The sequence below is a fragment of the Ictalurus furcatus genome, chromosome 7 (genome assembly GCF_023375685.1).
Source record: "Ictalurus furcatus strain D&B chromosome 7, Billie_1.0, whole genome shotgun sequence".
NCBI classification, from domain to species: Eukaryota; Metazoa; Chordata; class Actinopteri; order Siluriformes; family Ictaluridae; genus Ictalurus; species Ictalurus furcatus.
Window position 1 is genome coordinate 20,139,464 of NC_071261.1, and position 15,263 is coordinate 20,154,726.

The 15,263-nt window shown below is 41.9% G+C and overlaps 1 protein-coding gene across 1 annotated transcript in view; it reads left to right on the top strand.

Moving 5' to 3' along the window:
- rbpjb (recombination signal binding protein for immunoglobulin kappa J region b) overlaps positions 1-15,263 on the top strand; it is a 46,893-nt gene that overhangs the window by 18,033 nt on the left and 13,597 nt on the right. The window contains exon 2 of the mRNA XM_053629228.1: positions 4,943-4,981. Within this exon, the coding sequence (XP_053485203.1) occupies positions 4,943-4,981 (39 nt within the window). The remainder of the gene's footprint in view (positions 1-4,942; positions 4,982-15,263) is intronic.

The following is a 15,263-nucleotide window of genomic DNA, read 5'->3' on the forward strand; positions in this document are numbered from 1 at the left end:
TTTTCCTCTATTTTTTTGACACTTTCTAATCAGCATGTGTATGTGAGGGGAAAGGACTGTTTGTCCCTGCAAGCTCAAATGAACCGAGAACTAATTTCTCCAAATAGCTTCATTCCGAGCGAAAAAAACGTTTTCTCCAGAAGAGGAAAAATGTGCAGTGCATTTTTACCCCCCTGACATTTTGTGTTTGTAAGATCTTTCATGGCACTCAGCATGCTAACAAGAGCACACACTCTTTCCTCGCACAATTTAATAAGATGCTAACACCTCATCATGCAGTGGTAATTAAATTTTAGCTCGTTAATGACTTCAGCATCCTTGTGTTTATTTATTTATTTATTTGTTGGGGGGGAATTGGGAGACTTTCAACCAAGTAAACATGTCTAGATAAAGGGAGCTTGGGTCTGTCTTGCTCTTCACCGGTGTGGCTGTAGATGTACAGCATCATCATGTTCTGACCATTTAAGACAGAAGCTTTTTGCTCAGACTTCATATCTAGCTTCCGTGAGACATTTTGCTTGGCCAGGGAAGAACCTTCGAACTGAAGAGACTAATTTCACGTTTTTCTGATGTGTGTATCTTTCTTTCTTTATTTTATTTTATTATTATTATTATTATTATTTTAGGTCCAAGTACGGCTCTAAATACAAGTTTCGTAAGAGGTGCAGGTTTTGCACTCGTGATTTTTTTGACCAGTTTGTTAAGGAGCAATATGTACGTTTATTAAAGTCTTACATTACTGTAGTAGGTCATTGTAGCTACATTTTTCCTAGTGGATGTTTGTGATTAACTGCTTGTTTGCTTTACAGGTACATTTTGTACTGCAATAGCTTAAATGGTAGGTCAACATATCTATATCCATCCATTTATTTTCCGTACCGCTTATCTTACACAGGCGTGGAGCCTGGAGCCTGTCCCAGGGGACTCCGTGCACAAGGTGGGAGACACCCTGGGCGGGGTGCCAACTCATCGCGAGGCTCAATTGCGCACGCGCACACACACACTCTAGTACAACCATTCACACACTACGGACAATTTGGAAATGCCTATCAGCCTTCAACGCGTGTCTTTGGACTGGGGGAGGAAACTGGAGTACCCGGAGGAAGCCCCTGAAGCACAGGGAGAACATGTAAACTCTGCGCACACACACAGGGCAGAGGCTTGGCTCAAACCCCCAACTTTTGAGGTGCGAGGCAAACGTGCTAACCACTGAGCCACTGTACCTCCCTATCTATATCTAATTCTTTGAAAATAAAACAAAAATTGAACAGTTCATTTCAAAAGGAATAGGAGTTGAAACAGAGGAGGATGTTGCACTGCCCCGTGATACTTTCAGAAAAACAAATCATGAGATTATTTATTGCAATGATTATATTGACATATATCTAATAACAGTAATAATACTACTAATATCTAACAATGGTGCAACTGTATTTCTGATTGGGATTTAGTAATGTCAGAGTTAATGGGGTTATTGCTGTCACTGGACCCCACAACCTGTATCTGTCACTCAGCTGAGCTACTCTGTGGTAACACTAAGTCTTATTTATTTATTTATTGGTAGCATTTGCCTGTATTTTATCCCTATCCCGGAAAGATCTTTTTCTTAATTTATTTTAAAATATTTTTTTTTTGGACTGCTGCAACTTCGTCAAAATCCACGTAGCATGGAGCTGAATTAATTGGAGAGCACAAAATTGAGGTTTTTTTCCCCCCATCTCCTTAGAAATTCATGATCTGTCTATCCATGCAAGTTACTTTCAGATTTTGGACACATGCGCATGTTTTTGCACGCCTTGCCGTAGGTTCTTATTGGATTTGTTTTGTCTGTGTTACAATTTGGAGGGCTGAAATGTGGGCAGCAGTGTTTGTCTGGAACCGGCTGGAATCCATTATCCACTCAAACATCAGTGTTTCACTGTGGGAACCGTATTGATCTCGGGCTCTATAATTATTCGACTTACACACCATCTAACACACATTGTCCTTCTTCTGTCTCTTGCTCCGTCTCCCTCTCACTCCCTCACTCTGTCTCACAGTCCTCTTCTGTGTAGCTCTTTGCTCTCAGTCTAGCTTCGTTCTCCTCTCCTTTTTCCCCCCTTTAATTGCCTTTTTTTTTTTCCTCTTATCTCCCTCTTATTCTCCTCCACGCATGCCCGATCCTCCCTCCTACTGCGGTGCCTTTGTCCCTGTCTTTTACCGCTTCTCATCATGACCCTCAGACTGTCTGTCTGAGTCCCTGCAGCCCAGCAAGATTCAGTCATTGATTTCTTTCCCCTCTCTTCTATTTGAAATCCTCCAGAGTCTCCTTCTGTCTTCCAGCCAGCCACCACCTCTCAAGAGTCACAGTCGCTGTCAGTTAGTCATCACAGGACCAACGTACAGTGTTACCTTCAGACCTGAGTATGCACACTGGATTACTTAACCAGCAGAATGTAGCGGACATTCAGTATTTATACCGCGTTCGAATTATATACAAGATGCAGAAAGACGTCGCAAGAGCTTGTATACAAGCAATATAATAATTACACAATAATATACATACACAAAAACAGAGCTCAAACGCTTTCATTCAGAGACCCCCCCTTTTCATTAAAAAAAAAATCTGTATTATTTAATTATTCAGATATCAGCCATGTTATATAAATATGTGCCACCAAATGGACCAGTTCCTCTATGTACATTACATTTTTATCATATAAACAGTACTTTTCCTAGTTTTAGGTCGACATTACTTTCATGCCAGTTCCTGAGCTTTACTGTAGTAAAAGATTGACATCCGAAAAAAACATTATTCACACTGTCTTGTGTGGTCGGTCAAGTAGATATATACTACTATAATGTAATTCTACTAATTACTGCAGTAGTTCAAGTTCAAGTGGTTTTATTGTCACTTCAACCATATACAGCTGGTACAGTACTCAGTGAAATGAAACAACGTTCCTCCAGGACCATGGTGCTACATAAAACAACACGCTAACCACGTGAGACGACACAGAACTAAATAACACCTACACATTTCTACATAGAGTGCACGTACAGACGTGTGCTAAAAACACTGGACAGTACAGTACTACTAAAACAGGACAATAGACACAGTAAGTGATAGTGTAGCGCTGAACACTACACAGTTTTAGTGTGGAAGTGTCTAATATAACAGGTAGTGCAGAAGATAGGTGCCAAGGAGTAACAATATAACTTAAAAATGGTTTTAATGTAAACATAACATGCTATAGTAATAGTAGTAATTAGTCCCAAAGTTCAATTCTGTTTGTGTTTTATTCACCGTAGAATGTCTGTAGCACATCTTGCCATCTAATGCTAATTCCGAAATGGCTTTATGCTATAGTTAACTCCAGCTTCGAGACCATCACAAACCTACGTTTCAAACAGACGATGTCGTGAGTGGTTCGACTGCAATATGACTAAAATGATGACAGCATTTCCTATAAATTACTTTGCTTTGATGATCTTTGGTTTCAAGATTTACTCATAGGTTTCAAAGAAAGAAACCCCAGGTGTATCTGGGCCAGAGTTTGGCGTTCTTAAATATTACAGTCGTGCGAAGGTATATCTGTTCCGGTGCCTGGGGTTTTCCGTGGGTGCTCTTCACGGGTCCTCTTGTTTTCATCATCATTGTGGTGTTAAACAGCATGGTTAGAATGTATGGTTCTATAAATACAATAATTTATCACTTTATTTCATTGGTATTATTGGTGTAGATCGTGCTGGTAAATGGAATCGTCTTAACCGTTTCGTATACTCAATGAAACTGGGTCATTTTCATTGCCTGTTTTTTTTTTTTTTTGGCCTCCATTCTTCCACTGTCCAGTTTCAGTGCATTTCGACGCCCACTGTAACCTCAGATTCCTGTTCTTGACTGACTGGAACTCCTCTGCTTCAAGGTTCTGTGTGTTCAGAGATGGTTTTCTTCTCACCACACTTGTAAAGAGTGGTTAGTTGAATTGCCATAGCCTTCCTGTCCTTCCATACCTTGTTGGGTATGAAAATCACTGAAGTCACCGAGATCACCCCCCCCCCCCCCCCCCCAAATTCTGGTGTACGATGAGAACATTACCTGAAGCCCTTGAGCTGTATCTGCATGATTTTATGCACTGTGCTGCTGCCACATGATTGGCTGATTTTTAAATAATGACTGCGCAGAGGTGCAGGTGTTCCTTTTAAAGTGGCCAGTGAGTGTATTACGGTCACAGTGTAATGTTTTCACATTGCCCAGCCCTAGGGGCCAAATCAGGTTTGTTCAGACTTTAGAAGTAAGAAATATGGGTGGGGAAAAAAGCCGGCTTGGATCCGAGCGGGAGGGAAAAGTCCGATTTCATTAGTCTTCCTCTAGGAGGAGAAAATGTTTCCTTCTCAAATCAGATATGTCAAAAATTGGAATATTCTTCATAGGAGCTGCTTGTTGTCTAAGTCACAAATCTTTGTTTATGTCAGAATCCCACCTTATATTCTGTGATCACACTGCAGATGTGAGGAGACGTACAAAGCAAACTACTGGACGTATTGAGATGTGAAGTTTGGCACGAACTGCTCACGAGTGGACGGTCGCTTGACAGTGCTGCCGTCTGTGGAAGAGTAATGAGAGGATTGAGCAGTCAGAGCCACCTGTTAGTGTTTGTACACAGTCACATGACCAAACGGTCCCAAGGTCGCCATAACAGCTGTAGCCCGTGTGCATGCGTGTGTGTATACGCATGTGTTTGCCACTCACAATGAGGATACTTTACGAGTCTGTCAGTCACAATGATCTGCGTAAGGGAAAAAAAAAGTTTATTTGTACTGTGTGCAAATGTGCTCCAGGACTCGAGCGGTTTCTCAGCTGTTTTGCACACAATCGCATATTGTTTGTGTTTATTTCTGCGGTTTAAGTATCAGTTTTAGGTATCTCACATGTTTTCTGTCTCCTGTCCTCTCGTTACAGGAAGTTCGGGGAGCGCCCTCAACCACAGCGCCTGACGAGGTAAGCAAACCGACACCACCTGACAACACACACACGAGCAAAGAGAAAGCAGTCTGTCTGATCCGCACACTTTGGTATTGAAAGGTTAAACAGTTAAGCACACTTACACTCAGGAAGACTAATGACCCCTGAAACGTTTACAGGTCTGTGTGAGACGTGATGCCTCATGGTGTCCCATGCAGCGCAAATGACTTGTTTTTGTGGCGTGTGCTTGCTTAAAAAAAAAAAAAAAAAAAAAAAGAAGTGGTAGTTGCGGATCAGTGGCTCGTTGTGATTTACGACGTCCGTGTTGTGGTCATGTCATTGCAGTTAACGGCTAGTCTGAAAATAAAAGCGCTTTTGGCTAAAGGCCTGTATTTAGCCAGTGCAGCACTCTCGTTTTCTGTTTTTCTATATTTTTATTTCTTCTTTAAAGAGGAAATGGGAGGTTGAGCAAGAACCTTTTGCAGAGGCGCAACGTTATGAATTCAGTCTAGAGTTTAGTTCTTGTTTGGGGTCTGGACTGGAATGAAGCGAGTGACATGGAAAATCCGTTCATTCGTTCTGCTTCACGTTGGCTCTCGGAAGCATGTCACGGGGACACTAGGCGTGAGGCCGAAACACACCCTGCAGCACATCGCTGTCCATCACGGGAGAACACAAAGTTCCACACACTCATTAACATCTAGGGTGGAATTCAGAGCACCCAATCCATGTACTGACACGTTTTTGGGAGGAAGGAGGAAACCAGAGAACCCAGAAGAAACCCACATCGAGACGGAGAGAACATGTGAAACTCCACACAGGAAGTAACTGGAGTTTAGGATCAAACCAGAAATCCAGGAGCTTTTAAGGTGGCAGCTCTACCACTGTGCCACCCTGAGACGAAAATGATGGTGTAAAAATGAAGGGAAGCGGAATCGAGAGCAGTTAGTCAGGACAGTCAGCAGCTGACTCAGAATACATGCCTGAAGAGGCACACTGTCTCTTCCTCATAATTACTTCTCAGTAAGTTCACCTTGTGGCTAAAGGGCACCCGAGGCAGAGTGCACGCTTCGTGCGTCCTGACGACTTTCCTGTAGGGATTCTGTGTGACTCAAGTTTTTTTTATTGCAGATGAAAGTCGTGTCTCAGTTCGGATTTTTGTAACAAGTTTACTAGGCATTAACTGTCGAGTTAGCACAACAAGCATAGGACAGATGATTTACTGTATTTTCCCAAACAAATGAAACCCTACATCATGCACCGTGGAACTGAAGGGGAAAACACGAGACTGATAACAGACGTGAGCAATGCGACTACCAGTGTTGACTGCAGAAGTGAAAAGCTGTATGTTAAAATGAGCCATTGTTGGCTGAGTTAGCAAGTTACGACGTACTACCCGCTGAAACGTATGCTTAATATACTAATCCTTTAGATCAGGTGTGTCCAATCTTATCCCCTGATAAGACTGAACCGGTGTCAGTGCAGGGTTTCATTCCAACCAATCAGAAGCCACACCTGAGTCTATTGAAAGCCAAGATCAACTGATTAAACAGGTGGAATCAGGTGTGCCTCCTGGTTGGTTGGAATGAAAACCTGCATCCACACCGGCCCTTTGCGGAAAAGACTGGACACCCCTGATCTAGATCTTTCTGAATCATGCCTAATTCATGCATTTAAGTCTTGATTTGAATGCGTGTAAAGGTGTGAAAACGTGCCTGTACGTGGGTGTTCTCCGTAGTCAGAAAAACCTTGGGTAGTTTCTCAGGTCTTTTTACACAAAAGAGAAACAATAGAGCAGGATTCTGAGCAGAACAGATTAGTTCTACATCTTCAATCCGATTGTGTTGTAATCAGACCCAAATGTAATGTCCGCTCTGTGGGTGAGTGTTTTTTTTTTTCCCTTTCTGTCACTGGATTTTATAGTGAAGTGTGAGTATGTTGCACACGCAGTGGTGTAGTCACTTTATACACTTGATACAGGAAGGTGACCCCGCGAACTAAGTCTTGCCATCATCATTATTGTCACCCTAACTCTGATCTCAAAGTCCTTATAGTAAAATCTGTGCTCTCGGCTGCCATGTTGGCCGCTCTTCCAGGAAAGATGATGTTTCACACGTGCAATCGAAATCACATTAACATGCGAGAACAGGTTTAATACTTCTATAGGTGCAGGAACTGGTTAATGTACAAGGTCAGATTATGTCAATGGGAACAATCACATTATTTAATGCAGATAAGGTGGAATTGACTGCGAATAAGAAGGTTGGAACACACTGTGTAATTATAGTTGTGTTTTGTCTTTGGATCTGTTGTTGTAAATGATGAATGGAATGAAGAGTAGTGTTTGAAATCTAGGTGGTTTTTGCTGTCACATGGTCTTCTAAAAAAAGAAAAGGAAAGTGTGACGTACTACATACTGACACTTAAAGCTGAAATGTTTGAGTGATCATTCTCGTCGGCATAAAAGATAAATGTGTGTAGATTTTATTTCTTCAAAATACATTTTTGTATTTTGTCTGGTATAACACATAAACCTATCTATTCTTTTTCAGGTTGCTGCAACTACTGCTTGTTTCTCCATAACTCTGTAACGTGAATCCCCTATACTTGTGCTACATACAGTGGGGGAAATAAATATTGGACGCGTCAGCATTTTTTTTCAGTAAATATATTTCCAATCAGGCTATTCACATGACATTTTCACCAGACATTAGTATTAACTCAAGAAATCTGGAACTATAAAGAATTCACAACTTTAAAGTCCACAAATGAGGTCATGTGTAATAAAGAGGAATGACACAGGAACAAAGTATTGAACACGCTAACTGAAATGTAATTAATGCTTAGTGGAGAAGTCTTTGGTAGTAATGACAGCTTCAAGACACTTCCTGTATGAAGAAATTAATACAGTATTCAGGTGTGATTTTTGGCCCATTCTTCTAAACATATTGTCTTTAAACCTTGTTCAATTGGATTCAAGTCAGGTGATTGACTGGGCCATTCTAACACCTTGATTTATTTTCTCTGAAACCAATTGAGAGTTTCCTTTGCTGTATGCTTTGGATCGTTGTCCTGCTGGAAGGTCCACCCACGTCTCCTCCTCATCATCCTGGTGGATGGCAGCAGATTCTTCTCAAGAATCTCCCGTTAAAGGGCTCCATTCATCATTCCTTCATTTATATGAAGTCTTCCAGTACCATGCGATGAAAAACAGCCCCACACCATGATGCCTCCACCTCCAAACTTCACTGTTGGTGTAGTGTTTTTAGGGTGATGTGCAGTTCCATTTCTTCTCCAAACATGGTGTGTAGTATGACAGACAAAAAGTAAAATTTTGCTCTCGTCTGACCAGACTACACTCTCCCAGTGTTTCATAGGCTTGTCCAAATGAGTTGTAGCAAACTTTAAACAAGCTTCAACATGCCTTTTCTATAGTAATGGAGTCTTGCGGGGTGAGCGTGAGCAGTGGAGTGCATTGCCTATTGTTTTCTCTGTGACGATAGTACCTGATGCCTCCAAGTGTTTCTGGAGCTCTTTCCGAGTGGTCCTTGGCTCTTGGGCTACACTTCTGACTGTTCTTCTGACTCCCTGGTCAGAAATCTTGCGAGGAGCTCCTGTGTAGGGCCGGTTGATGACGGAGTGATGTTTTTTCCATTTGTGGATAATGGCCCCAATGGTGCTTACTGGAGGATTCAGAAGTTCTGAAATACGTCTGTATCCGATTCCATCAATATGTTTCACAACAATGAGGTTGCGAAGGTCTTGGGAGAGCTCTTTGCTTTTACCCATAATGAGATGTTTCTTTTGTGACACCTTGGTCATGAAAAGCCTTTTTATAGACCATCAATTTACCAACCCAGCTGATATTAATTTGCACAGGTACGAGGTATAATTACTTACAGATTTCAGCTGGTTTCTTGCTTTACCTTGCCTTGGAGAACTGCTTTTTCTTAGCGTGTTCAATACTTTGTTCCTGTGTCATTCCACTTTATTACACACAACTTTATTTATGGACTTTAATGTTGTGAATTCTTTGTATTTCCAGATTTCTTGAGTTAATACTGATTTCTGGTGAAAATTTCATGTGAATAACCACGTAGGAAATATATTTACTGAAAAAAATGCTGACGCATCCAGTACTTATTCTACCCACTGTAGGGCAGAAAAGGATGGCTATTACACACACTATGTACACTATATGACCAGTACAAAGCCATTTAGGATTTTCCCTGTGATTTCACTTTGAAAATTTTAGCCAGTCTAGCTTTTTACACTGCATTTCCTTCAGAGTTCACAAATATTAGTCATACTCGAAGCAGAAAGGAAGCATGCATTAGTAATGAATTAGTGCGGTGTCTTGATTTGAATAGACAGTACAGTATGTTTTAAAACAGGGCGCTTGTGTGCGTAGCCTGCTTTTGTGTTTTCACAAACATGTCGATAATCCACAATAAACCATGAATATCCTCTGTGTTATCTTTATTTTATACCATAATACGTGATCGTTTCTGTAATAAGATGCACAGCACACTTGACATAAAAGAAATCGGTCTAGTTGTCGATATGGTTGAAGTGTTCTGCGAAGAGACGTTTATTTAGCACTTTTGGAAGGAGTCTCCACTGTCGGTGTTTTACAACAGTCAAAGGTCAGAGTGTAACTATAGTTTTTCTGACATGAGAGAATCTTGAGGACGAAGGGTTGCGGTTTGTCAGTACCATGACAACGTGTGGTGGTGGGTTTTTTTTGTGTTATTCATTTCGGGAGAATTAAGAGAGACTGGTGCGTGAATGACTTTTAATGCTGTTATAATGAAAGCGATACCAGGAACTAACTTTCACAGATGTTCTGCAATATTGAGTGTGACTATAAATGGATGAAAAGTGCCATGTGTTGTGTTCTTTAATAAGTGAATGAATCCATGGGCACATTTCTGTGGCGTGAGAGGAATAAAACTTGGTATGTGCGCTTATAGGAAAATAACGGTCGGATGCGGTGTGTTGATTGTTTTCCTATAAGCGCACCTGCCGTGTTTGGTTCTTCTTTATTCTTTACATACGAAGTTGCCAGGTTAGTTATAAAGCTTGGCTGCTGCTTGTGGAAAGGTGAAAAGAGTGATATCGGAGATAATTTCTCAAGACTTTTGTAACATTAAACACGAATAAAGGATATACGCAAATAAGCAATAATACGCGAAGCAGTTTATGACTAAAACGAATCTGTTGTTTTCAGTGTTAAAGAGAAAGACGTGCTTTAACTCTGTATGAGTGCTGAGTTTTCACTTTATTTGTGAGTCAATAGCGATGTATCTTAATTCGAATTCTCCATGTCCGGGCATTATATACTGTACATTATGTTTTTCCCCTGGTTAAATGAATGCATGTGCTGTTGCGTGTTTAGAGTTTGTGTGTCAGAGTCTTCCTGTGGAAGTGCCCGTGTCTGTCATATCCTTTCTGAAAATTTATGACTCACCAAGGACACTTTAACCACTTTTCTTGTGTGCCTTTGCACTTCTGTCTGCTCGGAGGTTTTTATTGTATTTTATTTGTTACTTTACTTTTTTTTTTATTTTCTTACTCATCTCTGAACTGGGAGAAATCGAAAACGATGGTTCCAGGAACAGAAGGTTTCTTGTATGTGGGTGCAGGTTGGCGTGCGTCCCTATTCCGTTAGGGAGCACTTAGCTCAGCCCAGTGCATGTGGTTTTTGTCTACAGCGCACACGGTCACGTGCTGCCGCGGCTTTCCCTTTGCGTGCAAGCAGTGTGTGCATGTGCATGGGGTAAAGCCACAGAACCGAACCTAAGGAGCGATACACCACTTGCAATAGTCCACGTGGCATTGTGCAAAAGCTTTAATTAATGGGAAGATTAATGAGAGGATACAGCATCCATAATGACCACATCAGCTCCTATAAGCGTGCAGTCTTTGGTGATCTGGTGCATCCATTCGCACACCACCGCAACTGCCCAGTGCTTCTGAGCCTTCCTTGCATGCAGCACGGTTTGGCATCATTTGTGACCATATGGTGTAACAGTTCTGCAGCTGGGCACTATTAGTGCTCTATAAAGAGCAACGTAAGCGACTGATACAATGATTAATTTAATCCAAGCTTTTGGCTTGTGTAACTGGAATTGCTTGAAACAGAGAGGACAAATTCACGTTTCACTAGTGGGCCGTTTTTATGAGTCACAAGTATAGCAATGTGTAAAAACAAAAGCCTCGGGTTACCTACAGGGGAACCAAAAATTGTTCAACTGTACCTACAGTGTATTTAAATAGTACACCGTGATCTAGCGTGTAATTTGAATACAAGTTCTTTGTGCAGTTGAGTGAGAGTGTGATAGCTGTGGCCTCTTCTGTTGGACTGAATAATGAAGGCTTATAAATGAGTTTTTGTCTTAAGATGGGTTTATGCTACGGTTTTCAATGTGATTTTGCTGTTACAGAGAAAACTCAGAGAAACAAAGAGAGTTTAGTCACAAGTTGAGAGATTGGGGGTCAATGTCCTACACTATATGGCCAGACGTATGTGGATACCTGACTGTCGCACCCATATGTCGATCTTCCCCAAACTGTTCTGCTCCACAATGCTCTGTGCTGAAGCACACAATTACACCGGCCGTCTTTGCATGCTGTAGCATTAGAATTTCCCTTCACTGGAACTAAGAGGCCCAAACACGTTCCAGTGTGACAATTCCTCTCTGCAAAAAAAAAAGCGAGATCCATGAAGACATGGTTTTGCCAAGGTTGGACTGGAAGAACTTGAGAGAGCCCTGACCTCAACCCCACTGAATACATTTGGGATGAACTGGAACACCGACTGCACCCCAGGCCTCCTCGCCCCACATCAGTGCCTGACCTCAATAATGCTCTTATGGCTGAATGAGCACAAATCCCACACCACAAAATCTAGTGGAAAGCCTGTTATTATAACAGCAGAGGGAGGTCTAAATCTGGAAGGGGATGTTCAACAAGCACACGCGAGCGATCAAGTCGGGTGTCCATATACTTTTGGCCATACAATATACGTATTTGAATTAAAATCTTTGTGATCGTTAGTTAATAGAACTTTACCTATCGAGATGTTTGGCACCTCATACAGTGAGCAGAAATAATATTCTTCTTACCTCAAGCTCACTTTGAATAATGGCCAGTTCATGCTGTCCTCTTTTACCCAACCACAAACAGCTCCAAGTTTCTCTTCTTTGCCTTTTTTAAAATGTATTTTCTCTAGGCAGAACCTTGCTACTATTATACATTAGCTCCGAGTGTGCTGATGATGAAGTAAGCACAGCATAATCATTTTTATGAATTGCAGAACTATCATTAGAGGATCTTCATTATGTAATTATAGAATTTGTACACAATTTTGTCTGGATCATCTCATACAGTGTGGCAATCACAAAAAGCCAGTTTACTATGGCGTCTTAAACTGGCTTTAGTGTCTGCGCAGTTTATTCCAGCAGACTTTTATTCACCTAGCCTCAATGTCCAAGCAGACATGCACTGTAGTCGTGTCCTTTTGTGTCCATCTTTGGGACGAATCAGTTAGCTGCACTTGAATTTTTCCGGGAGACTGAATGTATTTCAAACATAATTAACTTCCATCAAATCAACTGCAGAGACGTGATGATTAGATTTACCAACACAGCACGTGTACCGTGCTGTACCTCGAACCCTTTCAGCAAAATGTACAGTTCGGGTTTATCTGCTGCCCCTCAAACCTCAAGGAAGACAAACATGAAGACTTTCCTGTACTGGGGCAGAGGTGGCTTAGTGGTTACTTATCGGAAGGTCAGGGTTCAAGCTCTGTTGGGGCCCTTGAGCAGGGCCCTTAACCCTCTCTGCTCCAGGGGCGCTGTATCATAGCTGACCCTGCACTCTGACCCCAACTTCCTAGCATGCTGGATTATGCAAAGAACAGAATTTCACTGTGCTGTAATCTATATACTGTATGTGACCTGTAAAGACTCATTACTAGCACTGACGTCTGTACCTAGCAGTGTCCTGGCTTTTTGATTTTCAGACTCCGACTGATCTGAAACATGTAGATGTACGTGTGACTTTTACTTCAGGTCACCAGTGAGATGATGTCTAGCTTTCCTTACTAGGTGACACGGGCTGCCAGAAGATGCACAATGAACAATTCAGAGCATTTATGAGAAAGCTATTAGCAGCATCTTGCGCGCGCTCTCTCTCTCTCTCTCTCTCTCTCTCTCTCTCTGTCTCTCACCCACGCACCATTCGTGCACACAAGACAGGTCATACAACGTATCAGAGATATCGGATGACACGGGCTGCAGCAGGATGACGACACCGTGAAACTTCAGGAATCGGTTAGATCCGTTTCTCCCACCAGGCCGGGTGGCGCTCCTCAGGGTTCAGGATTCGCTCCATTAGAGTACGAGTTCTGTCTCATTTAAGGGAGTGAGAAAATTGTGTTATATAAATAACTCGGTTTGTATTTCAGAGCTGTGCCGTTTGGCTATGTCAAACTCCAAGAGCATTTGAAATAGGAGATTGTTTTGTCTGCGAGTGTTTTGTTGGATGAGTGATGGGTTGGAGACGAGCTCATCAGTCTGCACTGTGCACTGAGATGAAGTGTGTAGGCCAGTTGGGTTTGTTTGTTTGTTTGTGCTTGGATGTCACCCCAGGTTAGTCCAGTAAGAGTTACTGTTGTGATGGGATCCTGCACCTCTCCATCTCGCCCCCTACATCTCTCTCTCTCTCTCTCTGTTCTACGTCTCAGGGGCCCCCATGCTTTCCATAACAAAGGCCTGTCGAATGTGAGCAGCGTGCGGAAGACGTTTGCATGGCGGAGGGGAAACGGATTTTGTGTGTGTGTGTGTGTGTGTGTGTGTGTGCGCATGTGTGACCTGCCCCCACTATTGCACCATTACTCTGCCTCTGTGTGTCTTCGGGCACTCTGGCGTCAGGTGTCACTAACATCTGTGCAAACGATGTTTTAGGTGTGCGTCGTTTTAGTACATTTGACATCATGCGCATCATGAAAAGCGCATGAATCATTTCCCCGTGACTTCAATATTCTTTCATTTCCAGCCGATTGAAGCAGAGATACGGTGTGGTGTAGGGCGTTTTTGTAAAAATGCTTTGTACGTGTACATCCAGAGGCTGCGCATTACGAGAGATTAGAAGTGTGCTCGTGCAGGGCCGTTTTCGGGTCGGTTAGCTGAAGTAATTGGAAATCCGAATTCTTCAGTCATGAGGTTTAATATTCTTCATTTCTTTCCAATCTTCCCTTTTTTGTGTTTTCCCCGCTGTTCTTTCCACACACACACACACACACACACACACACCCACTCGTGAAGGAACTTTCATTTGTCCTTTTGCCCCCTTCATTACCCCCCCTGAAACATGTGCACACATTCCCCCCCCCCCTTCTTTCATAAAGACCCCCTAGCTGTGGAGCTTGAGGTTTTTGGCCATGCTGCTCGTATGCTCTCAGCAAGCAACACATATTTGTGCTCACCAGAGAATTGGCTAATCAAAGTTGGGCTTGTGTTTCCAGTCAAGCTCTTGAGGTTTGGGCTATAAAGCGCATGCGACCTTTCTGCAGGATTTCTCTTTAAATATATACACACAGGCCCAGAACAACAGAAGGAACACAACACGTCTTATACAAGGCTGTGTGCATGAATGATGGTAATTGAACCGAAAGTTTTTTTAAAATTATTATTTAATTTTATTTTTTATAAGCGATAAGTTCATTTGCTATGGTTTATTTGAAAACAATGAAATGTCTCTTTATGGAACGATGAGATAATTACAGCATTAGTCAAGGATGTGTTTAACAGCCATTACAAAACGTAAGTTGCTGAAAGTCAGTCTGATGAACAGATAATATCTCAAAATACCTTCAAATGTAACAACAGCTTTCATTTCAGCTGATAAACATAAAAACGTCATGCTTAATGAACGGTGGAAAAGTCCTCAAATGTAAATAAGTCCTCAAACGATACTGATTTAGTCCTGACTTGTTCTTTTAATGTGCACATATTATGGTTTATCAGATATGACCTTTCATGTAGTGTGTTATAGAGCTGTTTGTGAATGTAAAAACGTCTGCAAAGTTTCTAAAATCAAAGTGCACGACCAATGGAGTTGCAGTTATTGACTCCCAAAAGAAGGAACTGATTCTGAACAGCTGAAACGAGTCGTTAGTGATTCCAGACTTACTTCCTGTACTAACCTATGTAGGTTTGTAACAAAAAACCCAACTATAGTCTTCATCTGAAACTTGTTATAGTAGTGGGCGTTTCCTTTTAGACACACGCTGACAACAGATTGGGGCATCTGA